We start from the raw sequence: 27357 nt of genomic DNA, 5'->3' as shown, positions 1-27357 counted from the left end.
GTGGTTGTTAGTGATGGGGCTGAGCCTTCTGCATTTCCCATGTCAACTTCTCGGTGCTTGCAAAGAATTGACACTCTGGTTGGGCTCAGCATTTCTCAGGGGAGTCTGCAAAACTCACGTCAGCTCAAAGGGGATGGTGCAAGGAGAAAAGCAGGGAAGTTCCCTGTGTGGGAACTGCAAAAAGTCTGTGTGGCTGTATCCAAAACTTAGCACCACGTGCACTTCTGAGCTGTTGAGTCCAGACAAGCACCTTACCCTGATCGTGATGCTATGTGTCTTGCATCTTTGATGGAAAGGCAGCCTGACTGCACAGAATGGCAGGAATAAGAGGCATGATTTGATTAGGCCCTAATTTGTCCACTTAGGGAAAGCAAGTTCCCAGGGCAGGCTGTGATGCTTGCTTGTCTGACAATCCTTTGAAATAACTGGGCAGAGCTGATTCTGAGGTTTGCAGTTAAAGTCTTGTTGACACTTGGCACTTGTGCAGAGGTGCTCAAGAGGAAAAGTTGTACCTCCTCTGAGTCCCAGGTATTCAAGAACATGGCTGTGTGCAGCTGAGGCCATAGCAAACCTCCTGTCCACCTCATCCATGCAGGACCAGGACCTTCGAGAGAGTGCCAAGGACATGAGCTCCCAGGAAACAGCCCTCGCAGATGTATGGCCACAAAAGGGGGGATGTTCTGACCTGCTGTTGCGGACATTTCCATATGTGTGTTGTCTAGGGTTTCTGGGAAGCTCAAGGAGGATTGTGTTTGCTGACTGTGTGTCTTCTTCTCTAGAAGTAGGGCAGCTCTTCACAGTCCCTAGCCTCAATCTGACATAATTTGCTGACCCACGCTGGTTCTGCTTCTCCTCTCTAGAATTGATTTTCTGCACAGGTTCAGTGCTTTGGGTTTACTTTGCCTTGTAGTCTGTGGTTTTGTGGGTTTTTGGCTTGGCAGCTGCTGTGACTGGACCACTACTTGTCCCACAGCTCCCAGACATCTTTAATGTTGCTCTACTTCTGTGACATTCACATGCTCTTGTGTGCAAGCCTTTGCCTTTTTCGGGTAGGTAATTTTTTTTATTTTGTGTTTGCTGAGTATCTTGCGCAGTTGCCTCATTGAGGCCTTGGGTACCACTGCAGAGCGATGACTGTATTGACAATATTAATGAACTCCCAAGAAATAATAATACTCGAAAAGGAAAACCAGCAACGTACTGTTCTTAAAGCATGAAGGAGAGAGCAATAAAATGAGGGAGTCAAGTCTGCTCAAGCCCAAAGGTGTCATTCCCAAGCTGATGCATTCCACCTACCTGGTACTTGCTGCAAACTAGAACATTTCAAAGATGAAAATAGGCTGTTTGAAATATGTCTCTGGTCCCACCTCTGGCAGTTGAGGTTTGCTCCAGATCAGAGTCATGCTGCCCTGTCTCAGCCCCGGGCAGTTTGTCTCCCCTCTGCTCAACTGTGAGGCTGGATTTTACTGGAGGATCCTGAAAACCACCAGCAACGAGCTGTCTGCTCCATGGGTGGATTTACCCCTCTCTACAGCGAATGTAAGATGTTGCCTTTTTCCAAAGGCCGTGTAACTATTAGCATACCGAACCAAGCCATCCTCAGAGCACTTGCTTCCCCTCTTTTTCCCCAAGTGGTTTTCCCCCATTACTAAACATTCCCGATCGGGGCAGAAAATGATCTGTACGAGGCACAGGCAGGGGGAGAGGCCGGGACAACCCGAGGAAACCGTTTCGCTCTCCTTCCCCAGTGGAGCCCCGGGGGCGAAACTTATTTCCCTGGAGCTGTTTCCAGCTGAGCGGAGCACGGGGCGGCGGGGGAGCCGCGGGGGGGGACTGGCCCCGGGGGAGGCGGTGGCGGCGGCGGCGGGTCCCGCCCCGCTCACCTGGGCAGCCGCTCCGGAGCGCCGGTCCCGCTCCCTTCCGCTCTTCGGAGGATGAACGGGCCGGCGAGGAAGGTAAGGGGAGGCCGGGCGCTCTAGGGGGCAGCGGGGGGATGCCGAGGGTCTTCCACCAGCCGCTCCGGGTGGCCCGGAGCCGGGGCGCAGCGGCGTCGGGCGGTGACTCTCTCCGGGTGATCTCCCACTCCGGACGGCACCCCGGGGGCTGGTGAAGATGTGTCCGACCGCTGGTGCTGCCAAAGGGTCTGCCTGACCTGGCTCAACGCGGTTGGGGTCGCCGGGAGCAAAGGCTTCCTGTGAATGCAGCGACTGCCCGAGAGGCATTTGCTGTGCCAATATTCAAATATTCCCGCAGAAGAATAAATCAAGGGAGAAGAGTTGAGTTATTGAAGTAATAACAAGCAAAGAACAAGCTTCTTGTGAGGAAATGACCACTAACGTCTTGCTGGGGGACTTTTCAGTGCTGGTAGGAGAACCACAGTCACTTTTCTTGACTTAGAGTGCTGTGAAGTACCTGATTCAGTGCCACTCAAAGGCAAACCAAAGGGTGTGGTGCCAAACAGAAATCTAAACCTTTTTATTGTGATGTGATCACTGTTGTCCTAGAAAATTTGCTTATAACTTGAAGTATCTGGCCACTGTCTTGCCGAAAGTTGAGCTCCTCAAGGGGAATAATGCTCCTGCTGGTGGCTGATGGTTATTACTATGTATTTCCATATGTTACTCTGCCTCTTCCAAGGCAGCGCAGTAAAGAGTTTCCGTGTCTCTCTAGAATATGCTGACACAAAGGACAGTGCCAAGTTGGCCCATCCTAGGGAAAGCAAATGCAGGTGTCTGTCCCCAGGAGAAAATCTACATCCCTGAGGCAGCTCATCTCCTGTCAGTAGTGGGGAGCAAAAGCCCAGGACTGCATCTTCTCCTGCCCGTGAGGAGAGAAAAACAGCTGCAGGCAGAAGAGGGCAGGAACCACAGCTTGCACACAAAGGGGTGGAGAAGGTAAAGAGTGGAGGAAGGTCCCTGCGCCTCCATGCGCTCTCAGCACAATTTGTGCCTCACGGCTTTTACAGCAGCACAGACTGCTAGCAGAAAGGGAACGACACTGAGTTCCCTCTTCAACTCTGTGGCCTTGAGTGAGCTTGGAATCAGGCCTCTCCATGACTCAGTTTCCCTACTTGCAAAGTATCCATAGTGCAAAGTATTTTATGAACATCTAGGGATAACTGGGATAGCTGGCATTGTCCAAGCAAGTCAGAATCGGACTGTGAAAGCCAGACTGTCAGGGTTTATGGTTTGATTAGCAAACAATCGCAGCAAACCCATTCTCTCTGAGCAATACCTACCTGAGGGTATCTCATTGTAGGGAGTTGTTACTGGGAGATCATTATTCACAGCGCTCACAGAATTCAGCATGCAAACACAGTATGGCAAACTCTTCATAAACTAAAACAAAGTTTTGCTGCAATGGATGAATTTTCAAAGTTATGAAATGAAAGGAGTTTTGAGCAGGGAAAAAAAAAAGTAGGACTTGATTTTGCTTTTTGGCTGAGTTGGAGAAAGGTCATTGCTTTCAGTGAAGTTACTCTTGATTACATTGGTGAGGGAGTCATCAGATTTGTGGACTGAAAAGTACATTCTGCTCTTCCTCAGGCAAAAGAAATAACCTTCACCTCTTGTATTTAACATCCTCTTTTTTTCCAAGTGCCATCTTTTCTTGTACTATTGATGAGTAAAAGCACAAGGTTAGCATTCGATAATCAATTCTAGATTGTTGGATTACTATAGAGGTGAGTTTTTTAAACAAAATAGAGGTATACAGTGTTGAGTTCTATTCTAGCTGTCATGATTATTATTTTCCTCATAACTTATTTTAAGTTAAAAATACAGCATGTAGTCTGGACAATTAAAATATTTTTTAGGTATTTACTTTGCTCTAATCTGGGTATGCAACATGTTAGTTTTTACTGTAGTTTAGAAATCTATTGGACCAATATGAAAGGACTGAGAGAAACTGTTGAGCCTCCTAAGAGCCTAGTAATTTTTTTTTTTTTTTGTACAGGCTTATTTATACATTCTTAAACTGGTTTTACAGTAAATGAACCATGAATAGAGGTAACTGTCTTCAGTAGCTGGTTGTCAAGTACCAGATTTTTAAGTCTCTGTAAAATGCGACCTCTGAAGTAGTATATTCTTACTGCAATGAACTGGGATTTATAGATGTTACTTCCAATAATGCCAACATAAACTTGCCAACCTATTCGCAGCATAGAGTCTTAGTATTGAGGTCAGAGTGAAGTCTATGACTGGCTTTGGAAGGGATATAAAGTTTGGAGGAGTATATTTTCCTCATTGTGGAGGGATTTACAGGTGTAAACACCACAGAGTATGTATATCCACTGCTTTCTACCGGAAAAAAAAAAAAAAAAAAAAAAGATGAGACACTTCAGAGTTCCACTGACAGCTTCCAGAATCACTCATATGCCTAAATTCATCATGCTGAAATTAGTCATGTGTAAGAAATTGGTTTCCTGTGGGCATAAATTTTTTTAGGATTTATGCAGTTGCAACTAAAGCCAGTGAAGGCTCATTAGTAGTGGAAAAACTGTTGCATATGAATATCTTCCAGTGGTTAGATGCACTGACTTAATTCTGAGGCCAAACTAAGTCTGTGTTTCTGAGGGCAGAGTCTGCTTCAGTACTTTAACAGCCCCTCCTGGAAGTCCTTGGTTGAATTAGTACGTGCTGCTCACAGTAAAGCCTTCCGCTTTAGTGGGCATCAGTCAGGGCAGACTTCAGCAAGATGACTGCAGGAGCATTACTTGAGCATGCCGTAAGAGTTGGTGCAAGTGCATGTGCATGTATTTTAAATATGTCCTCTTCCCCCCTTGTCCAGTTGTCTTCTCACAGGCAAGATGCAGGAAGAGCACCAGTGTTAGGAAAAGGAATCTTGAACTTTCCATTTCTTCACTTCCTATTTCAGTGGCAGTCATCCTGCTCTGCACTCACTCACTGTGCCCCACTCCAGCCTCTGCTCAGGCTAATAATCACCTGCTTGTTCTGTCTCTCTAAGTTCCTTCTAAGCACCACATGTATGAGGAGAGGCTGAGAGAGGTGGGACTGTTTTGACCAAAGAAGAGAAGGCTCAAGGAGGATCTCATCCTCTTCAGTGGTAGTCCTTCCCCAATATCCCCAAATCAACAGCACGGGGAGAGCTACATGAAAGCTGAATTTAGCTTCTAATTCTCTGACATCAAGTTAAATGTTATACCTAAGCAAGGGAAATCCATGTGAGAATGGGTAGTGCTGTCTGAAACCAAATAACCGAGTTGTCACAGAATTCAGTAGGAACAGGACAGAAACCCACCCGAGTACTGGGATGTTAAGGAAACATAGGTATTGAGTGATGAAATAGCTTATCACTGATACCGATTCAGAAAAATGGACTGTGAATAGCTAGCAACACAGTTTAGGGTGTGACATGACATTTTCACCAAACTCAGTCTGCAAAGTCAAAATAAGGATTGCAATCACATCGTTTATTAAAATTCTAGATGCTGCTGTTACCTGAGTGGGTAAATTTCTATGAATAAAGTCTCAAACTTGACAACCAACAGCTCTTAGAGGTCTTTTGGGGCAACATCATTTGCATCAATGAGCGGGTTCTGAGTGGGTCTCTGCAGCAAATCTCAGGTGTGGTCTGGGGCAAGTAACTCAAATCCCCAACTGTAGTTTCCCAACCATTAACAGACATGAAAAGGGACTTGAAAATATTGCAAGGAATACATACAACTCATTGTTCTTTTGTTATTAAATGCAGTTTTAGGACATGTTCATCTGCAACTAAGTGTATTACGCTCTGGGGGACTGGAAGGTATCCAGAACTGCAGCCTAAGCAGCAGCAAAGGCTGCGTGGTTGGGTAATGAAGCATAGCCTACTCAGTTTTGCTCACACTGAGCCTATCTTCAAGGTGGTCCTCAAAGACAGCCATCAGCAGAACAATGTGGCAGCATGCAAACATGCAGCAGAAGAGCCTCAACGTGGTTTGTGGACATTGACAGCTAGTGGGGAAAAAAATTTTATTACTAGGGCCAACACAGGCACTCTCTGGTGACTGGAAAACTATAGTTCATCAAATAGTTTGGTGATCTCAGTCCAGCTCTTGATGGATGAGTGAATGTCCATATTGCCATAATTACAGTGACCCATAGACTGGATCAGTAGAGACAGAGGCTAAAGGCTCAAACGGTCTCTCTAAACTGTGGTGTTTTAGCTGTGAAGCATCACTTTTGAATAAACTGGTGTCTAATCCATGAAAGTGCTTTAGGAGTATTAGGAGCCAAAATAACATGTTCAGAGCACTTTGCTGTTCAGCATCACAATCCTCGCACCAACGGTACTTCACATTGCTGGTATTTTTACATCACTCATTAAAAACTAGGTGAAGAAACAGCAATCAAACATCAGGTAACACTCCAAGGAAAAAAAGGGGTGTATACATAACTGTTCATTGCTAACTGGGTGTGAGATAAATGCTTTATTAGGCAGGGACCATACTGCTTGGATGACATTACTAATTCTTGAAGGATTTATAATGTGCCATTGAAAACAGAGAGGTTTAAACTAAAATCTTGCAAAGACTTAAAACCCGTATGTTTAGCTTTGCACCTTGTAGTTAGTTTCACCGAGGTCAATGAAACTATTCACTGTGGAAAGCTAAAAAGGTGTGTAAATCTCTGTAGCATTCAACATTTTGCTTGATTATCTCCCCAGGGATTGGAAACAGCGATTGGCAGTTATCAGACATATAGCTTAAAAAAGCAGTTTGTGTCTTTCCATATAGGCTTAATTGAAAAACAGCATTAAAAATTGTGGAACAATCCTAGCTTTTTTTCCAAACTTGCTGTGAGTGCTGTGTAGCTCTGAACTCCTCCCTGCAGTGCCCCAAAACAATTGAGATTTGCTTATCCATGGCTAAGAAAGGTAGGCGCATTTTGACTGTCAAAATAAGTATTTTTAACTACTTAAAAAAGAAGGGGAAAAAAAAGTATTTGGAACAACCAGGGGGTGGGGGGTGTGGTGTGTCATGTTGTATGTACGGAAGGCTTGAAAGCAGACCCTCTGCCGGGGTCGAGAGGGGGCTGCACCATCGATGATGCTGCTGCTGCTTCTCCTCCTCCTCCCTCTCCTCCTCCTCCTCCCCTCCACCCCCCGGTTGAAGGACCTGGTGGCGGCAGGCGCTTCGTAAGACGCTGCAGAGGCGGGGAAGGGGCTTCACGGGTCTGGGGTCCCCGGAGTCAGCGCCGGGAGACGGGCGGGGGTGCCGGGGAGGCGCCGCATGGGCGGGCGCGGCCGGGGCAGCGCAACCGACGGGGGGTGGTGCCGGTGCCGGTGCCGCCGCGGGGTGCGCGGCGCAGGGGCGGCGGCCCCGCAGCCCGGGCGGGCGGCAGGTGGGAGCGGAGCGGGCCGGCCCGCCGGCGGTGCAGCGGGGCGGGGTGGGGAAGGGAAGGGATGGGCTGCGCCCCCAGCATCCACGTCTCGCAGAGCGGCGTGATTTACTGCCGGGACTCGGACGAGTCCAATTCCCCCCACCAGACCACCACCATCTCGCAGGGCACCGCCACCCTGCACGGCCTCTTTATCAAGACAGACGCGGCCGACTCCATCCCCTCCGTCCTCGCCTACCAGAGCCGGCAGCCGCCGCCGCCCTCCGCCGGCCCCCGCCGCAAGGAGCGCAGAGACCCCGGCGCCTCTGCCCGGGCCAGGACCCCCCGCTGCTGCGGCACCGAGGCGGAGACCCAGACCAGCAACGCCAGCGTCAAGGTAAACTGCGGCCACTCCGGAGGGGGTCCCCGGTGGGGCTGGCGTGGGTCCCCCGCCCGACCGCGGCGGAGGGAGGACGGAGCCAGAGCGTCCCCCGCCTCCGCCGGGAAGGGAGATGATGCTTCGGCAGGCGGGATGCAGCTGCGAGGAGCGGTTGCCCTGGTGCCCACTGACTCACCGCAGCTGCGGCGGCCGGGCCGGGCCAGGCTGGCACTACTGCGGGGGGGAGAGGGGGGCGCCGGGGGCCTCCTCGTCTGGAGCCCCCCCGGGGGCCAGCCCCGGCCACCGGGCCCCTCGGGCTCCCTCCACCCTGCTCCCACAGTCCCGGAGTGGCTCCGGAGTGGCCCTGTGCTGAGGTCGCTCCTGGAGTTGCAGCTAGGGGGGAAAAGGGGTTGTTTCAAGCTTTGTGGCTGATGGCAGGGAGTGGGCATCCGGGAGAGGTGTTAATATGATGGACTAAGATCCTCTCCTGCTTGATTCTCAACAGCAAAAGTCTCATACTTGCTGTTGGGTTTTCTTCATCCCTTTTTCTTCCCCTCATACCTAGTTAAAATGAACTGTTGCTGCTAGGCATGGATGTTCAGCTCAGAACCGAACGGCTATGATTTGCACACATAGGCAAATATGCCTTGCTGGTCTAGAGCTAAGGGATACTGGGAGTGTGTCTGTAGGGTCATCTCACTCCAAATCTGCAAGGCTTGGGTCCCCCTCTCAGTGGCTAAAGCAGGCACTGCTGCAATCTGCTCATCAACATCTTCACTTAAGTTTAGCAGTTAAAAGAGATGATTGCTCTGGATTTTCTCCCTCCCTCCCTTCCTCCCTCCCTTCTTTCCATGAAAGTTTTCTAAGAATTCAATTTTGCCCTATTTTCACCTTATTCCAAAGCTTATTGCCAAAACAAATGGTGCCATGCTGAGTGCACCCTCAGCAAATTTGCCGATGACACCAAGATGTGTGGTGCTGTCAACATGCTGGAGGGAAGAGATGCCATCCAGAGGGAACTGGACAGGCTTGAGAGTTGGGCCTGCACAAACATCATGAAGTTCAACAAGGCCAAGTGCAGGGTCCTGCACTTGGGACAGGGCAATCGCAAGCACAAATACAAACTGGGCAGAGAATGGGCTGAGAGAAGCCCTGAGGAGAAGGACTTGGGGATGCTGTTGATGAGAAGCTCAACATGAGCCGGCAATATGCGCTTGAAGCCCAGAAAGCCAACCACATCCTGGGCTGCATCAAAAGAATCCTGGGCAGCTGGTCCAGGGAGGTGATTCTGCCCCTCTACTCCACTCTTGTGAGACCCCACCTGGAGTACTGTGTCCAGCTCTGGAGTCCTCAGTACAGGAAAGACATGAACCTGTTAGATTGAGTCCAGAGGAGGGCCACAAAGATGATCAGAGGGCTGGAGCACCTCCCCTATGAAGACAGGCTGAGAGAGTTGGGGTTGTTCAGCTTGGAGAAGAGAAGGCTCTGGGGAGACCTTATAGCAGCCTTCCAGTACCTGAAGGGGGCCTACAGGAGAGATGGAGAGGGACTCTTTATCAGGAAAGATGCAGAGTGTGGTGATAATACAAGGGCTAATGGTTTTTAACTGAAACAGGGTAGATTTAGATGAGATATTAGAAAGAAATTCTTCACTGTGAGGGCGGTGTGATGCTGGAACATGTTGCCCAGGGAACCTGTGGATGTCCCATCCCTGGAAGTATTCAAGATCAAGTTGGATGGGGCTTTGAGCCACCTGGTCTAGTGGGAGGTGTCCCTGCCCATGGCAGGGGGTTGGAACTAGATGATCTTTAAGGTTCCTTCAAACCCAAATCATTCATGATTCTGTTATGATCCTAGCTGCACTTTAGGTTACTTTTCTATTGTACTGATACCACAGGCTGTCTTGTCACAAAGTAATTCCATAAACTTTTGTTAGAATATAATTAAGAAATTAAAAGATTATATAATCTTCTACATTTTAAAAAAATCCAGAACTAATCTAAGGAGAATGTTAAGTGAGAGATATTGCAGAAAAAGCACCCCCAACCACCACAACCCATAGTCAGTTTGTTTGTTCAGATTCTGAGAAACGTGCAGAATTGTCCATGGTTGCATCAACTGCTTTAATCATTCAGAAGCAGAACCTGCATTGTCAGTGATAATCATAAAGTCTGAGCAGACTGGAGTAAAAAATTGTTGTTTTTCTTGGGTTTGGGGATTTTTTTTTTCACATTTCAGTGTGGAATACTTAAAACAAAATACAGTTTATTTTTTTTTAATGTAGAGGAGAGCAAATTAGAAATTCTTGCATAATTCTTTGAGATTTGAAAAAAAAAATTTAAGTGGTAATGCCATCTTCTGTTCTTATGAATTGTTTATTATTTGTTATTACATCATGTGCTCCTATAAACAAATATATTTTTTAATTTTCTGGTTATTAAAAGTGAACATATTTCAGATGTTTTTGAACTTCATAACTGGCACTGTAATATTAGTTTGGATAGTTTCAGTTCTTTTTACAGTTTCAGAGTCTCAAGCACCTAATGGAAATGATGAGGTTTTTTTATTTAACAACTGCTTTAATGATATAGTAGAAATGTTTCCATTCTTATAAGAACTGAGATCCGTAAAATATTTTATGTCTTTTTTGAACTTAGCTAGAGCCTCCATCCTTGCTGCTATTCCTGGCATGATTTCCTGCAGGTTAATATTATACTTTAGTATTTGTCTGACCAAAGTAAGGCTGGACTGTTATGGACCTATCAAAAGGCAAAACAGTAGTTGATACCTGATGGCTATGAGAAGTGGAAAAATATGGAAACATGGTTCTCTAATAGTATATGATAACAATATTTATTTCCTAGAAGTTAAAAAATTTAGGAAAATACCAGTTATTTTTGTACAGGAAAAAGTGTCTAGCAATACTACATGGTTTTACCTGCAGTAGTGCTGGGTTGCATGTGTTAGCTGTGTTGAAACATCAACTAAATGTATTTAGGGGACAAAACAAATACACAAGTCAAATGGCTGTTAGTTGTGTAACTATTCAACCCACTTAAACCATGCTGCTTTGTTTGTCTTAATTTTCTGTCCTAAACTGTTTAGTTGTTTACACAATCAAGTATTGCATTATTCACATTTGACCCTATCTTTATACAATGTTTTAAAACTCATCTATACCATAATATTAAACTGGCATTAAAAGAAATCAGCCTGTAATGATTTCAACCCAACGCAATTCAAATAAAAACCCCAAACTTGATCCTAAGTCACTTAAAACATATGACTTATCTAAATCTTACTTTTTAAGTCCATCTAATATATATTCATTGGGGTCAGGTCAGTTTTCTTTTCTTCTCCTTTCCTTAATAAAAGTTCTGAATTGTTCAGACCATTCAGATGTGTTGGTTGCATCCGGCTCACTCTGATTATGAGTAACCATTCAGCAGTTCTATCGTGTGTATGTTTCTTTGTGGATCTCAAAAGCTTGGCAACAAATTTCTACAGGTTACCTGACAAAGATCTTAAGTGGGCTTGTTAAGTATTATAAGATGCATCTGTGCTCTAATTTGGAATAGGAGCCACAGTTTCTGGTGCCCAGCCATACAGCATGTTACCAAGGTACTTGGTCAGCAACACTCAAGTAGAAACCAGACATTCCTTGCCCACGTTCCCTCCTTAATAAAACCAAATAGTATCACAATAGCAAACAGTGTTAATATCTCAAAGCCTGCATCAGCTTTATATAAAGATACAAGGCACTTAGCTTACGTTACTGAAGCGTAACACTGAGCATGAGCCAGTATTGAGTGTATAACAGCTGCTTGACCCATTGCTCAACTATTGCCTGTTCTGAAGTGCAATAGCACTGGCTGTTTAGCAAGAAGTAAACAGCTTCTTGAACACTTCCTTGGGGATTTGAAAAGATTATAAAAGTTTACCTTGTTTATGTTTACAAATACATCTTTTGATTTTGACCAAATACAAATCCTACACAAAAGTACATACATAGATGTGCTTTTTCTTGAACATCTTGATACTTAAACATTAGCTGAAAAAATATGAGAATAAACATGTTTTAAGGCTCTTATTGCTAACACATAGCCCAGTGTGGAAAAAAAAATACAAAAAACCAACCCTCTGCAGTCTTCTATTGATTACTTTATATCATTTTTTTTTTCTTCTTGAAATGACAAGAACAGCAGGTGTGATGGTTTGGTTCTTATGCTGTGTTCTTTGTGGAAGAGAAAAACCTGTTTATGAACCTCTCTTGGAAGTCAGTCACACTGGAACAGTTTTTGACAGTTTTCAGGCTTTTCTATAGCAAAACAATTATTAGAAGCAAAGCTCAGAAATAAGAAGAAATACAATGGGACAGTATCTCTTACCAGTGTTAGTATGTGTTAAGTTCCAAGGTGGAAGCATTAAGGAGAAGGATGCACCCCAATATTTCAAAGTCCTAGCTTTTACGGGTGTTTTTTATGTCTGGGGGAGTAGGGAAAAAGATGCTGCTAAATACAAATTCAAAGTCCTATGGAAAGCATTGAGAAATCCAGGTACAGAGAGAATTGCAGCAGGTCCATGGGTCCTGGAGAAATGTAACACCACACATTGCCTTGATTTCAAATACAGTTCTTCTCTTTACAGCAGTACCATGTGTAAGAAAAGTCACTGTCCTTCTTGTACTTCTTGTTTTGTTTGAAGTGTACCACTGTTTAACTGCATGCTAGTATGTTCTGTAGAATGTGGAACATACCAGATTTAGGGTAACTTGGAAAATAAACCTCCCAACTCTGTAACTTATTGTGATGAAGGTCCATTTCACAACTCAATAAGACATTTAAGACATTAGAATCCTCTCGAACGTACTTTGGGGCTGCAATGCTGACAGCAAAAGTTTCAAAGAGGTTGTGGCGTCTCCTTCTCTGCAAGTATTCAAAACCCACCTGGATGTCCAGCCTGCTCTAGGTGAACATGCTTTGGCAGGGGTGCTGGACTGGATGATCTCCTAAGGTCCCTTCCAACCCCTACCATTCTATTCCCTGAAAAAAATTTGGGCAGGCCAAAAAGTGTTGAACTATGTTACAGTGCAGAGCCTTTTTAATTTAGGCTAGCTGTCCTCTGAGAGGTGCTGGCCTGAGTAACTTACCATAAAGAAAATTGCTAGTAGAAAAGTGCTTTTCTTGGACTAAGCCCAGACTTCTTAAATGAACATGCTAAAAGGACTTTTGCAAAGATTTTCTTCTCTGTATCTGACCTTTCCATTCCTCCTTCAAATGGTGCAGGTAAACTTCAGCAAGCACTGTAGTTGTGCTCTTAAGCAATGCTTGACAGGAGAAGTGTTACAGAATGGAGAAAAACTTTTGTTCAAAAAATAATAAACCTCTTGGCAAAGGAAACAGAAGATTAAACTTACTTGGTATCGAGTCACACAACATTCTGGACTTCCAAAACTGTTCTGAGTGATAGGTGTTTATGTCACCAAACATAAGATGCATCTTTGTGTTGTGTTGTGTCTTCCCCCTCTCCACCTCCCACTAAATTTGTATAGAAAAAGAGAAGTGTTGGAAGCTTGTAAGAGACCAACGAGCCTCAACTATTTCAGCATTGAGACTCAACAGGTGTCTCAACGTGCACGTCTTTAAGTTATTTTGGAATATCTGCATTCAGTATAAATACCAGATAGTTTGAGGTAAACTGAGCATCAGTAACATCTGTTTTCTACTTTGTACCATTTGCTATGCGCAAGATGAGACTCTGAGGTCTTACCTTCTGAGGAGCTTGATGTGGATCTTCTGACAATTTCTAACACTCCATGATTGTGCTGAATGCAGAGCAGAGGGATTTCAAATAAAAATGACCACATCGCTGAAAGACATAATGCAAGCTGAGAAATTGTGCCATATACCCTGGGGAATAGTGCATGCTCTTGGGATGCAGGAGACAGGTTTGAATTCTGGCAGCTGAGAATCCTTAATGATGACTAGGGTGTGATATAGAAAATGGGCACATAGTTTCCCATTCCTCTCCTTCAGGTGAGGAATAATCCAGTTGTCTATCATACTTTACTTAGTAGTTAAGACTAAGCAGAGCAATTGAGCAGGTTTAGGTTGTGAAACGAAACATCACACCTGCTCTGCAGGTAGTCTAAGACAGAGGCAAGGCTACCAAACATCTTTTGTAGACGCTTCCTTTCAGCTGGCTTAACTGAGCCTTTGACATCGATCACATTGAGATGATGAGCTTGATCTATTCGCTGTAATGAGCATTTAAGCACCTGACTCACAAAAATGTTTCCTGTTCCGGGTGGGGGTCCTTCAACCCTTCAAACCAGGGGTTTGTTATTTGAGACAGGTTGGTTGTACCTCTTCTATGTCCATGGGTTCCTAGATCAGGTAGTTGTACCAGGCTGGATCTTACAGTGTAGGCATTCCTGAAATAAGGAGTAATGCAAGTGCGTGTTTTCAATAATTTGGTAACATTCTGTACAGTAGTCCTGAATTTTGTGTAATGATACCTAAAACCTGTAGAAGTTAAAAGGAGTATTGTTGCTAGATCCTAGTGATTTCTGAAATGTTGTGTGCTAATGGGTAAGGTTGTCAGATTAATGCAACCAGAGCTGGGGACATTCATAAGCCTCAGTCCTATATGCAAAAAAGAAGCAAAGTTGCAGGGCGGGGGGGGTGGGGGGGTGAGCGTGGGTGGGTGTGTTGGGGTTTTTTAATTAAAATCTTCATAGTAAAAGGCAGACATGCTATTTGTGTGACTACTGCATTCTCATTTTGGATTATCTGTGTACTACCTCAAAAGTGTTGTTGCTTGAAAATTCAAGTCCAGGAGAGCAAGATTTGCTGAAAGTGTAAGTAGTGGTGTGAAGGGGAAATGGAGATGGAAAAGAAACTATGCTTTGGGTTAAATTGTCCTCTTGCACCACCTGCACTGCTGCCAGATCTCAGGGTACTTTACTTTCCATGTAGATCATTCTCTGCCTGTATTTCCTCTCTGCCTGCTGGTCACTCCTCTTATTTTTTTTTAAAGATTCAAGTCTGTCTCAGTTACAGGGCTTTTCAGTGCAGCCCAAACTGAAAAATGCATAATGTATGTGAAACGTGTAGAATTGTCTTCATGTACATGTAACTTTTCTAAAATTGTCTTCAGTGAAGGTTGTATGTACCTGTGTGGTTGCTAGAAAATACTGTGTGTTTTATGGTATAGCAGAGTTTAACTCTTTTTGGGGAGTGTTGTCATGGTAACCAAACCCAGTGTTTCCTTGACTTCAAAATAAGTCAATGGTAGCAGGATTATGGCTTCAGAAAATCAAGTCAACTCTACAGATGCAAAGATAAATGTACAGAGCACTGTGGAATGTAGCATGTGTGCTTGAAGTGCATTATTTTGTGGTTGAGGGCATGAACTTACAGTAAGGGCTGCCACCTGATGATCTCTTGTGTAGTAGTGTCTCCCTCTGGCCCAGTCTAGTAGGTGCATTTTTAGCCCAGTAAGTCACCAGTCTTGCAAGTCAGCAACAGCTGACTGTCTCCTTGCTTCTCTAGGGGCATCTTCTTTGGGGAAATTCTCACAGACCATAAAGTATGATGAACTCATTCTATAGGAACTCCCACGACTCTGCCAAAACACTGGTGCTTTTGGCTTGTGAAGCTTGAGTCACCTTTCCTTTTGCATGAGGAAGAAGTTCTGTCTGGAGATATATTATTAATTTTTAATAAGACGACATGGTGAGAGGTAGTGTCTAGTGCAGGTAACTTTCTTCACTTGAGAGGATCATTAGTCCATTTGCTCATGAGCTCTATTTTTTCCTCACAGGTCAACCATTTGTGTCAACCAATGCCCCAGCCTTCAGCATCCAATTATTTATAAATGTCTTTCTCACCTGTATTGTCAGCTATAAAAGAATATAATGTATTAGAGACATTCTGTTCCTTTGGATTACCTCTGACTCTGTGAATAAAGAGCTACTCTGGAGAACTGTTTAAATTTAAAAAAAAAAAAAAAAAATCTCTGTATATCTTCACCCACTGATTTGGCCATCCAGTATCAAATGTTTCATATCTTGTGTATAGAAAGTGTAAAGCTTAGATTTATGCTGAGAAGCCCCTCAGCTAAATGAATCAATCTCAATATTAAGCTTTTAATAATGTGAGTTACTCACTTTGAAAATACAGAACTAATTTGGATGTAGTTTTAGTTGATCTCTTGCCCATGATTCATATTGAATCTGAGGAGGCAGCTTGCTTCCTAAAAGGATGAGAAAACTGAACCAATGTTGTTTGGTTTCATAACATGGGAGAGTGGAGCAGATATTATAAAGATCTGGGCTGCCTGGACTCCAGCACACAGAATTCAGAGAATGCAGCCAAGTGTGAGCATGTGTATAGATGGAATTATGGAATTATGTTTAAATAAGAAATCCAAAGAAACAACAGTTAGCTGAAAGACTCTGCATTAGTAGGGTCACTAATGTCCACTGTGAGGTAAGACAATGAGCTGAAATGGGCAGAATGGAGTTTTGAAGCCAGGCATCTATTGGAAAACAAGCTATTCAACAGCTATTTATAAGCCTAGGACAAACTGTGCTCATAGCCAGTTTGCATGTAGAGCTGTAACCCGTTAGATTTAATTACAATTGATTTGTTTATATTTGGAAGGGTGGTGTCCGATTCCTTTCTCGTTTTACTCATGTTTTAATCAAAACAGTGATATACTTACCAGTGGCATACTTTTTAGTGCTATAAAAAATCAGCTTAATCCAATGTGGAATTGGGCACGAGGTCTCTGAAGTTAGCTTTGGAGCTCCTACCAGCACTCTATTTTCCCTTTGCTCTTAGGTCAGCTGTTTTGCCATAGGAGCATCAAAAGAGGCTTTCTTCTTCTCCTGTTGCAGATTTGGAAGGATGTCTAAAAGCACTGTAAATTTGAGTGTTGTCAATGATCATTGTTCTCCTGCAGTTATGTTTAATAATTGTGTCCATTTATGAAATGCAACTTATTAAGCCATCGTGCTAGACAGGAACGCAATAAGTCTCTTTTAGAAAAGGAGGGTGAAAATGAGGCTTTAACTTTTGTGTGTGTACATTTCCAAAGTGAATCAAATTTCTTTTGAAAGTCAGAGACCCTAGGGTAGGTGGTAATGTGGTGGTGGTTAGTGTGTTTTCTGGACATGAGACACCCAAGTTCATATCTTGGTTTTGAAAGAGTCTGAAGAGATTCTCCCACATGAGTCCCATCCCTCCTGGACTGTTGGCTGTTGTGGGTTTCTCTTCCTCTTGGCTCTGAGGCCACTTCCCTGAAATCCATCCATTCCAGAGTCCTGTCCTGATGAATCACTACTTCCTCCTGTCACAAAGCAAGCCAATTCCTAAACAGCTGTTTAAGTATATTGGGCAATAGAATCACAGAACCGTTTAGATTGGACAAGGCTTTTAAAATTGCTAAGTCCAATGGTTAACATGACACTGCCAATTGGGTCCACCACTAAACGATGTCCCTAAGCACCACATCAACACATCTTTTAAATACCTCCAGGGATGGTGACTCAATACCTCACTGGGCAGCCGCTTCCAGTGCTTGACAACCGTCTAAGTGAAGAGATTTTTCCTAATGTCCAATCTAAACCTTCCTTGGTGCAACTTGAGGCCGTTTCCTCTTGTTCTATTCCTTATTACTTGTAACACAAGCTTTCAGGAGAGGTGCTATGTTCCATTTCAGAATAAAACCATTCACATGTGTTAAATGGTTAGGGCTGTGTTTATGTGACAGGCAGTGCTGTGACTCGTAGAATAGGTGAGGAGGGTGGCTAGAATAGCAAGACATTTCAAAAGTTCTGACTTCGTAGGTTCTCATGGGCATGGTAGGGTGGGCTGGCTGGGCTGTGCTACAGTCCCCTAGAGCTCTGGAGAGCAGCTGCAGTGCGCTGGTGGAAAACTGGGGAATCTTTGGCTGTCTTTGTTCTGGCAGTTTTTGCAGACATAAAAAAGGTCAACTAGAGTACTATGAGGGTGTAGTGGATGGTTAGAGAAGGGACGGATGAAGTGAAGGTCTGAGATCAACTAAGCAGAGTGAGACATCGTTGTTCAAGTGAAAAGAAAGTAATCAATCTAGCCTTAGTTGAGGTGCTTGTGGCAGGAGCATCTGCTATAGGCTGGAGGAGGCCAGGACAGAGAGTTAAGCCAAAGGGAGTGGGACTGAAGGGGCATGTGAGTAGAGAGGTGTTTGGGGGGAAAAATATTTTTCGGTGGCACAGGAAGCCGGTGACACTTGAAAGTCTTGAAGCGATGTGGTATTTGAATCTAGTGATATCTGTCCAGATCTTAGAGCTACACAAGAAAAATGTAGCTTGCAACTCAGTGGTAAGAAATCTTGTGGATTGTAGGAGTTGTCTTGAACATGCTGTTTCTTGAGTTCATTTGTGGTAGCCTTAATGAGCTTCTAAAACAATTCAAGCATACATCAGTTTCACTGCAACAAGAAATGCATAATGGTGTTCTGTGTTACAAAGTTGCAGTAATGTATCCACTGCTGCCTAAAGTAACCTAATAGTCCATGCTTTTCCATGGTTTTATTTCCCATCCCACCACAACAAGCAGAGGACCGCTTCTAAACCTGTGTAACTTAATATTTGACAGCAAGAGAGAAGAATCTAATATTTGTCTAGGCAAATTGAAGACTACTAACCAGTCTGTTTGCCCATGCAAGCTCTATATTCTTAAAAGGAAAAAAAAAATCTTAGTTTGCTGGGAGAGTCTTCTTGTCCTGAAGAGAGCTTTGACAAATTATCAATAACATAAAAGCTAATGGGACTGATCAGTTTACACTTGACCAGAAAGGGTGAAAATATTTCATGACCTCTGATAGGATCCTGCAGTGAATTAGATCTATTCACTGTTCTTGGGGCTTGGGCCGTCATGAGCATATGTGGAACAAAGTCTTGTATTTCAGTGGGTTCCTGGGTTTTGTCCTAATATCTACCACTTTGTCCCAGCATGTGCTTATGGAGTTCAGGAAGAAAAACTAGCAGGTGGTGAGAAAGTCTTTTAAAAGGTACTTCAACAGTTTTAGAATTTGGGTTTACATGTGTTTGTTTCTTTCCTACTCTATCAACTAGGAAGGTTCCTTTGTTGTCTGTTTGCAGGTATGCATTAATTAGAACAGCCAATGTACATAGAGATCTTTTTTGGCCCTCTGGCATTTTGGTGGCTTAGGGACCATCCTTACAGTTCAAAGAGTTCAGTAATGAATCATCTTCAAAGAAGGGAATCGTTGTCATGGGTTCCACCAGATTTATACAAGAGGTTATTTTTAGATCAAGGATTATTTTTCCCCTTAGAGCTAGAAGACATCTGTGGCCTTGCCTTAGATTTGAAAAATTTGCTGTGCTGAAAGTAACTCCTTTAAGGCCACCCTTTCATGTTCAATTTACTGTTATTTTTCATTTGATTGCAAATAGGCTGCAGATAGCTTAAAATTGAAAAGGGCTCTGTACTTCTGTAGCTTTCATGTAAAGTCTTATCAGAGAACATTGGTTTTCTGTATAGTTAATGTAGATGGTTGATTGTGAAAGGATGACCCTTAATTACCATGTTCACACTTATCCTCTGGTGTCAATACATAATGCAGTTTACCTATCCAAGCCTGAAATATGTGTATGTTTACAAATCGATTATTTTTTTTTTTATACACACTCGGGTTTTGGCGTATAGCCTATTAAACACCAATCAAGTGAAGAATTGTTTCAACATACCCTGGTTTTATTTGGGAACTCATGAGGTATAGTTGCACGGGATCCAGTGGAACAAGATGAAGGAAAATGTAACCAACTTGCTCACAGTTGCAAGGTGTTTCAGTTTGTGTTACTCATGCTGTAAAATGGATACTAGACATATATGATCATCTTTGAGTCTGGGCTGGGGAGCTACTCCTTAGGAATATCTGAGTAGTGAACAGCAGCAATAAACTTTTGTGTGCCTTGGAAACTTCTAGGAGAGAGATCAGGTTAACTGTGATTGTGGATACAACATTTAACAGAGCTAACTTTCTAACTGAATACCAGAAGAAGATAAACATGATTATTTTTAAGGTGCTTACCAAAGTAGTCGGGATTTTTTCTGTATCACTTCTTATAATTGAAGGAAGAACAGCATTTTATTCTGAAATGTAATGAAAGAGCTTAAAATACAAAGCAGTGTTCAATGACACAGCAGTAAAAACTTTGTACCTTTTTGCACTTCCAGCCCCAGTGCAGAAATTTGCAATTCATACATGTAGTCTGGTAAAAATGGCCAAATTCAGAAGTCACCACTCCATATGTTAGGATGCAAATCTTACTCTTGGAAAGATTCCACTGACATCAGTGAGACGAAGATTTGGACTTTTTCAGATGGGGTGATAGCAATGGGGAAAAGGCTATTCAAATTTTCTGAAAATTTCTCTACATTTTATTTTCATTCCAATAGAAGCAAATGATTGGGCCCTGATATCTCCTTTTCGGATTAATGGGCTGTAAGGGACCAAAACAGCTGGCAGCATATCTCCCACACAGCCCTTAGCTATACGAGCCGTAGCTAGTAGTTGGAATGGGCAGTGCTGCTTGTACGAATGCCTCCTTCCCAGCTCTCTCTGAAAAATATTCAACATTCCTTGATGACTGAAGTAGGTAGTGGCAAAGCTTAGGTGCAACACACCAGATTTGCATCACTTGGAGATGTCATCAGTGCTTCTTGCCACCACTGCCTTTTGCTGATCTGCCACTCTGTCTCTCTCACCACAAGAATTTTATTTTTCACTTGTTCTTTCAGCATAGGATCCTTGAAGAGGATGGTCTGCCCTGTTTGGATGATGGGCAATCCTTTTGTATGTTTGTACACATACTTTTATGTTTGTCTGCAGGTTGGGTGAGCCATCTTCTGGTATATCCCCTCCAGTTTTGGTTGTTTTGGGGTTGTTTCCCCCCTTTTGACCATTTGTAGAGATGTTGCTATGGCTGAGAATGAGATCAAAGCAGGATACATTTAAATGTGTGGAACTCTTGGTTCTTTTTAGTCACAGTTCACATTCTGTGTCTACTAGCTGCCAAGTCTCTTCATTCATTCTTTGATGATCAGTTACATTCTTTCTCACTGGAGGAAAGCAGTTCTATTTGTCTGTTCCAAGCATTATCAAAATTGATGAGTGAGTGTCTGACAACAGTAGGCATATCTTCTGTTCTGCCACCAGCATGTATGCCATGGACAGGAAAAAATCATGGCACAGATGTGTGAATTTAAGCAGTACTTTCATTGCTGTCTGTCACAAGATTAAGCGTAAAACAGGAAAGATAGTCTTCTGTGCATCCTCTCTAAACTCCTTCCAAACTTTTGCGGCTTGTCTGCTCAGAAATTTGCTTGGCAACTGACTTGTATGCTGATGGGAAATTAGTGTGAACTGGATTTCCTGGTTATTTGGAAATGTCACTTCAACAAGAGAAATATTTCAAAGATAAAATTCCGGAAAAATGTTTCAAGTCAATCAGAACTTACTGTAGTCAATCTCAGATTCTGGTTATATATTGATAAAAATGTCCACCTGATTTACTGCTTCTTCAAAGGGCTTTACTTCTAGTGCTGGGAGGGTCCAGCTGGAAAATTTCTAACTGTCTGGCAATGCTAACTTTGATAACTTCACTTCATGCTGCGGCCGGGGAGTCCAATGACACGTTACCACTTAGAGACACCCACAGTAGTTTTAAACCAATTTTAAATTACTAAAGCTCAAGGGCTAGTGATTGCAGCAACATCAGCTGTAAAACACAGACTGGGAGGCTGGATATATGCTTCAGCAGCTGGCTGCACTGATTACCCCTAACCACAGGCCAAAGATGTATGCTTTTGAGGTTTGAAGTGTGGGACCAAGATCTCATGGTTCTTGTTGAGGCACAACAAGCCTTGTACTACAGGGCCTGACCAGGTGTCTAAACAACTCAGTTGTCCTACTATTGTAAATGACAAGTAGGTGGCCTTGGACAACTGGACCGGACCTACAAAGACCCAGTGGCTCCACAAATGGCATTGTAGTGTTTGATGCTGCTCTTCCTCCTCATTTGGTAACTGACCTGATTTTTTTACTTTTTGCAATGATGTATTTTGCTTCTGTGGTAGAGGTTGCACTGTTAGATCAAAATTCAGGGTGAAAAATAAAATGAGTGATTATTTACTCTTCTTACCATCATCCATAACATCATTTGTGTTGTTGCAGGTTTGGCTTTGCTGTCTGTGTTTAATGCTTGCACATGTGTTCAGTGAGTACATATGGAAATGGAAAATCATTCCCTTTAAAGGGGAAGCACTAAGGTGAAGAGTTTAGCAAGCTGTCTTAAAATAAATATGTTTTTTGACTTGGTTTGCATCTGGGTCCAAATCAGTCAAAAGAAGCCAAGCAAGGTTTTAAATCGGGCTAGTAGGCTGCTACTTGATCCGTTGTCGTTATGTTTCTTTTCATGGAGAACCTAGTCATATGAGGAAACATATGAATGAAATGCTTACCTGATATTACTGTCAGCAACAGAAAAGTAAAGTGAATGACAGTCAATGATGTGTATTCTGCTGTAGGTAAAAATTCACGGAGACTTCTGTATTGCTTCATGCTGTACACATTTCAGTTGCAAGTAATAATCTCAGATGTCTGCAGTCTACCTTTCAACAGCAGCATAGATAGTCACTAAACCAAATCATCCTAAATAAGATAGATGCTCTTGCACCTGTTTCATTTTCTCAGAATTAGTCTTTTCAGTAGAACTCACTTATAAATCCTTGACAAGTAGAGTGTATTTATTCTATTTTTGTACACATTTGCAGCATCTTCACTAGTCTTCCAAGGATACCAGTGAAACTACCTTGTTCATAGTATAGTCTAGTTACTTGAACTTATGTAAAATTTCATTGCATTTTATAGCAAGTTCCTTATGCAACAAAGAAAAACTCAATTGAAGTTACTGGCATGCATAAGAAATGGAGGAATAGTTCCTATTTGCTGTGAACGTAGGTAAGGTTACTATTTTCATCATCATATTTTCACTTTCTTCATCTGATAATGTGACTGATTGATAAATACAAAGTTGAAAGTTTTATTACAAGCAGAAATAGGGTAAACTTTTTCTCTAGTCAGATATAGGGGAAGTCAGCTTGTGGCTTCTGTGTCCCAAGTTCTGAGATGGCCCAATGTCTTTAATGCTGTGGCTTCTGCCTCCCCCAAGATGGCTGGCTGTAGACTGCAAATATATGTACCTCTCCACCGGAAGCTGTGAGAGCAATTAAAACACAAGAAACTTCTTAAACATGAAATATTAAGCATAACCCAGCATTCAGCCTTTTACTGGGAATGGCCCTTTTTCAGCATTTTGTATGTATTCATTGTAATGAACACATTTTTTAAAAAATTTATGCTGAAATGGGTCAACAATGCCTGCTTCTATAAACTCCCCACAGTTCTTGTCACTAGCAAAATTGCTTCTCACTTTCTTTCTCATCTTAATGCTAACTTTTTAGGGTACTCCTTTCCTAAGGTCTCCCTGAAACTGGATTATCCTAATTTGGATCTCAGAAGCAGCATTCTCAGTTTCTGTAGGAGAAAAAAAAAAACAATCACTGAACAAGATGCACATAAGTAGTTTATCAAGGCCACTTTTTTTTACAATACACAAGGCAAACTCTCATTTCAGAACAGATCTTTCTGTAAGGTAAGTTCATCGTGCTGACTGTTAAATTGTCTTAACGGCTACCAGAGATGCTGTCTCAGACCTATTGCAGATTCAGGGGTATGCTGATTCACACTAACTTTGAAATTATGATTTTATCTACCTTGAGGACTTAAAAATGGCTTTGCTTTATTTTTAATGAAAGTTTTCTGAGTAATCTGTACCTGATATATCGCAATTTCTGTGAAAAACATCATGACTGCAAATTACAGGATGTGTCAGACTGTACCTTGCTTTACAGCTATATATATAAAAAGGAGGTAGTGTTCCATGGAGCATGTTAACATGAGTTCACCAGGACACTGAAAAAATAAGTGAAAGGGAGAACTTTGGAGGATTAATAACTCAAAAATCACTTCTGCTTATTTTGGAAATCTCTAAGGCCTGCAGTGGGGAATGGATGCAGGAGGTATCATACGTGGTTGCCCTGGTCTTGTACCTACTGTCCAGTGCTGACCGTTCTCAGAGACGTGATGTTGGTTTGGTGGCTTGATCTGACCCAGTGCACCAGTTGTTATGTGTTTGCAATCCTGGCCTCCATTGAAGCCTGACTTAGCAAAATGTTTAAGCGCACGAGTAGAACCATCCAGCTTGACTGGAAAAACCAGAGCACCAGTTTGACTTTACATTTCCGCAGGGTCAATGCACTCAGAAGAAGTCTAAAACAGCCTTGGGGTGGTTATAACCTGTGTCTAGAAGCTAAATATAGCACAGTTGGTTAGCTCTGTATTGCTACAAAGGTCTAAAAAGGAAAAGTGGTACTTCCCCAAGAAGAGCTGCATATATGAAAATTTCTTGTTCCAAGAATGTTATGTGGATCTGAAGACTTGGGGACTAAGCTCTGTAAGGAGTATATTTGCAGTGCCATAGCTGAAATAATCAGTGATGCTCTTGTGCTATGCAATGCAGAGGATCTGGCTATCTGTACCTTGTTATGGCTTCATCACAGGATTCCTGCAGATGGACGACTGAGCTAGTCTTACTGTTTTATGTGAATAAAACCCCAGAAATGGGCTTTTATGTTCAACGACCGTAACAATTACAGTCGTTTCATTACAGGTGTAATTTTTTAAAAGCCCCCCCCCAGCCTAAAGTCTCATTTACTTTGGGGGAAGCATTTAAACTTTAGTGGTAACTTGCTATGTGAAGTAAAATGCAATTTCTGGAAAGGACTCTTGGGTCAGAGAGCTGGCCCCTGCAATTGTAGGAAGCCACCTTCTGTAACCCCTTTAACTTCATCAAAGTCTTGAAAAAGTTTATTTCTGGTCCTGAGTTCACTGATGAGAGTCCTAAGCTGTCGTCTCTGCTTTTTCTGTTGTATTCAGCTAAGAAACGTCTAATATACAGCAACATACATAAGTACACAGTGTGGCACTTCATGTCATTTGAATTTCAGCTTATTTCTACAACTCCTGCCATAAAGGTTCTCTGCTTCCCTACCTATGATGCAGTTTCTTTATTCACCCCATTTTCTGCAGCTTTTTTAATAGCTTTGCCTGTGGCATCCCAACAAATGTCTTCCACCAGTCTTGTACAAGACACATTGATAGAGTTTATTTTCTCTAGAAAATCATTTTTATTATTTTGTACATCTTTATCAGCGCTCATGTTAGAGTGACCCAGTAAGTTTGGTAAAATGATACTGAATTGCATCCTCTGTTCAATGTAATTCAATGTCTTTCTTCTTCCATACAACTCTGGGACAGATTTTTAGCATGTGAGCCAATATGATGGGACTATGATTGCCCAGATCACTTTCCCTACTCTCTTGGCAGCTCATTTCCCCCAGCTTACATCAATCAAGTATTTCTCAAAAAACTGAATGTGACTCAGCAAGAAATTTACAGAAGTTACTGTTTTCTATATTGTGATATGTACTTGTGAATGAGTACAATATTAACTGTAAATACAACATACTCCCATCCAAAGGCAGTTATAAAATGAAGAGATATACGAGAAATATATAACGAAGACCTCTGGCAATATATTTTTCTGTTGTAATCTCATGGACTTTAGTCTTAGACTGTGAATAATTTATGCACAAGCAGTTCTTCAGTAAAGCTGTATGTGATACTGAATCTAATCCACTATAACAAAGAGATCGTGCCTTATAAAAGCTTTGTTGGTGAAAGTTTTGTCAATGAATTGGAATAAAATGTTTTATGACTTTCAGAGACAGGTTTTCTAAATACAGGTGGTTGGAAAGTGTCAGGTTTTGAATTGCCCTTGGAGATCTTGGTGATCTCTTGGAGACGACATTGATATTCTCCTACAGTTCATGATATGTGTATAGTTCCTGGTGCTTAGTAGCTGCTTAACTCTGCAAAATATTGAGCATTTGGGCTATGCTACATTTAATTCTCCAAGAAGCCCTTTTTGTCTCCAGTGATATTGCTCATAAAATAAAATTAAACAGATTGCCGAACAGATTGAGGCTGAGGTGCACAGAATTTAACTTCTGCAACATAAGGCAACCGTAACTGTTCTTTGGGGAGAGAAAGTGTGGCAGTTAACACTGCATTCAGTGGCCAGACCTTCTGGTTTTAATTCTCAGTTGTGGAAGTTCATACTGTGCAAATGCAGAAGCCATGGGAGAAGATTGGTTGCTGAGACGCTTGTGAGAGAGTTGTGTGTATTCTCTCTGTGGAGAATACAACTGTGTAATTTTTTATGCTCTCAGTTTTGTGTTAGTAGTGAGTTGCATAATACAAGGTAATGACAGATGATCCTAGTGGTGGACTAAAATGACCATACTTTTTTCAAATAGTTGTCAGTACATAAAAACTGGAGTAGCAATAGGAGCTCTCTGTAGAACATTGGCAAGACCCTTGTAATGCTGGATCTGGAAAGTGGCACTCAAATTTGGTGGTGCTTCTCCTTGCTAAGACTGGAATAAAATGTCCAAAAGAAGTCTTTTTCCAGAACGCTTTTAATGATTTCCCCTCACACCATTGAAATATTGATGAGTAATATCAAAATGATTATTGCTTATTGCATGAGTACTAATTTGTTCTGGTGCAACAGGGCAGATGAAAGACTGCCTTCTTTCCATACTTTTGCAGATCTTATGTGGGTTGCAATTGTATGCAAAAGTTAAACCCCAACATAAGGCGCTGATCCTACCAGAATTTACATGGGTAGAGTAAGGGCAGTGAAATTAATATGACTATATTCAAGTTTGTAAGACTGGGTAATTAAGTTTTCAGGTTTATCAGGGCAATTCTTACTTTTTGCGAGGCATGAATACTTCAGGTTCATCTAACACCCATTTCTCTGTTCCTCTGGGTCAGAGCTTCCGCTTCCTCTGACCACTTAATGTGTGCCACTGTACCCAGCTTGTATAAATACTGTTTCTACTCTTCTTCGCTCTTCATCTCTATGTGGGTAGGGCTTATAGGATCAGTCAGCCCATGTGCCCTCTTGTACGAGGTATTATAAAAGTGAAAGGTGATCTTTGCCTCTGAGATTTATAACCTAAAGAGATGAGACAAGCTTCAAAAATACGAATGACAAAATACAGAGGGTGAAAATGCTGGTCTGGGGTAATATCCATGTGGCTCAGTTAGATGATTGTTGGACTAGATGATCTTAAAGGTCCCTTCCAACCTAGACAATTCTAGGATTTTATGATTCTATGACTCACCAGTGGGCAAGGCACTGTGCACATCCCAGAAGGTGATATCCAGATATCTGTATCAGAGTCTTAGATTCACACATTACTGCTGCTGTCTACATATCTGCAGTGGCTTTGTCAAAATTAAAATAGAAACCTAAACCAAATTAAATTTGATCATGAATTATTCAGTCAGCATGAGAGCCTCTGAGTTGTTTATTTTGATGAGAATTTGGCTTTGATTTTTGTTGTCTGCACAATTTTTAGTGTGAGACATGGCACAGATTTTCATGGTGATTTG

The 27357-nt window shown here is 42.5% G+C and overlaps 1 protein-coding gene across 1 annotated transcript in view; it reads left to right on the top strand.

The window, feature by feature from the left end:
• Positions 1–7231: 7231 nt before the first annotated feature.
• The window catches only part of PDE8B (phosphodiesterase 8B), a 76307-nt gene continuing 56181 nt past the window's right edge, over positions 7232–27357 (top strand). Inside the window, exon 1 of the mRNA XM_074166927.1 lies at positions 7232–7716. Coding sequence (XP_074023028.1) covers positions 7405–7716 — 312 coding nt within the window. The 5' untranslated portion in view covers positions 7232–7404. The remainder of the gene's footprint in view (positions 7717–27357) is intronic.

The sequence above is a fragment of the Numenius arquata genome, chromosome Z (genome assembly GCF_964106895.1).
Source record: "Numenius arquata chromosome Z, bNumArq3.hap1.1, whole genome shotgun sequence".
Lineage (NCBI taxonomy): Eukaryota > Metazoa > Chordata > Aves > Charadriiformes > Scolopacidae > Numenius > Numenius arquata.
This window is presented reverse-complemented; position numbering and strand designations above follow the sequence as displayed.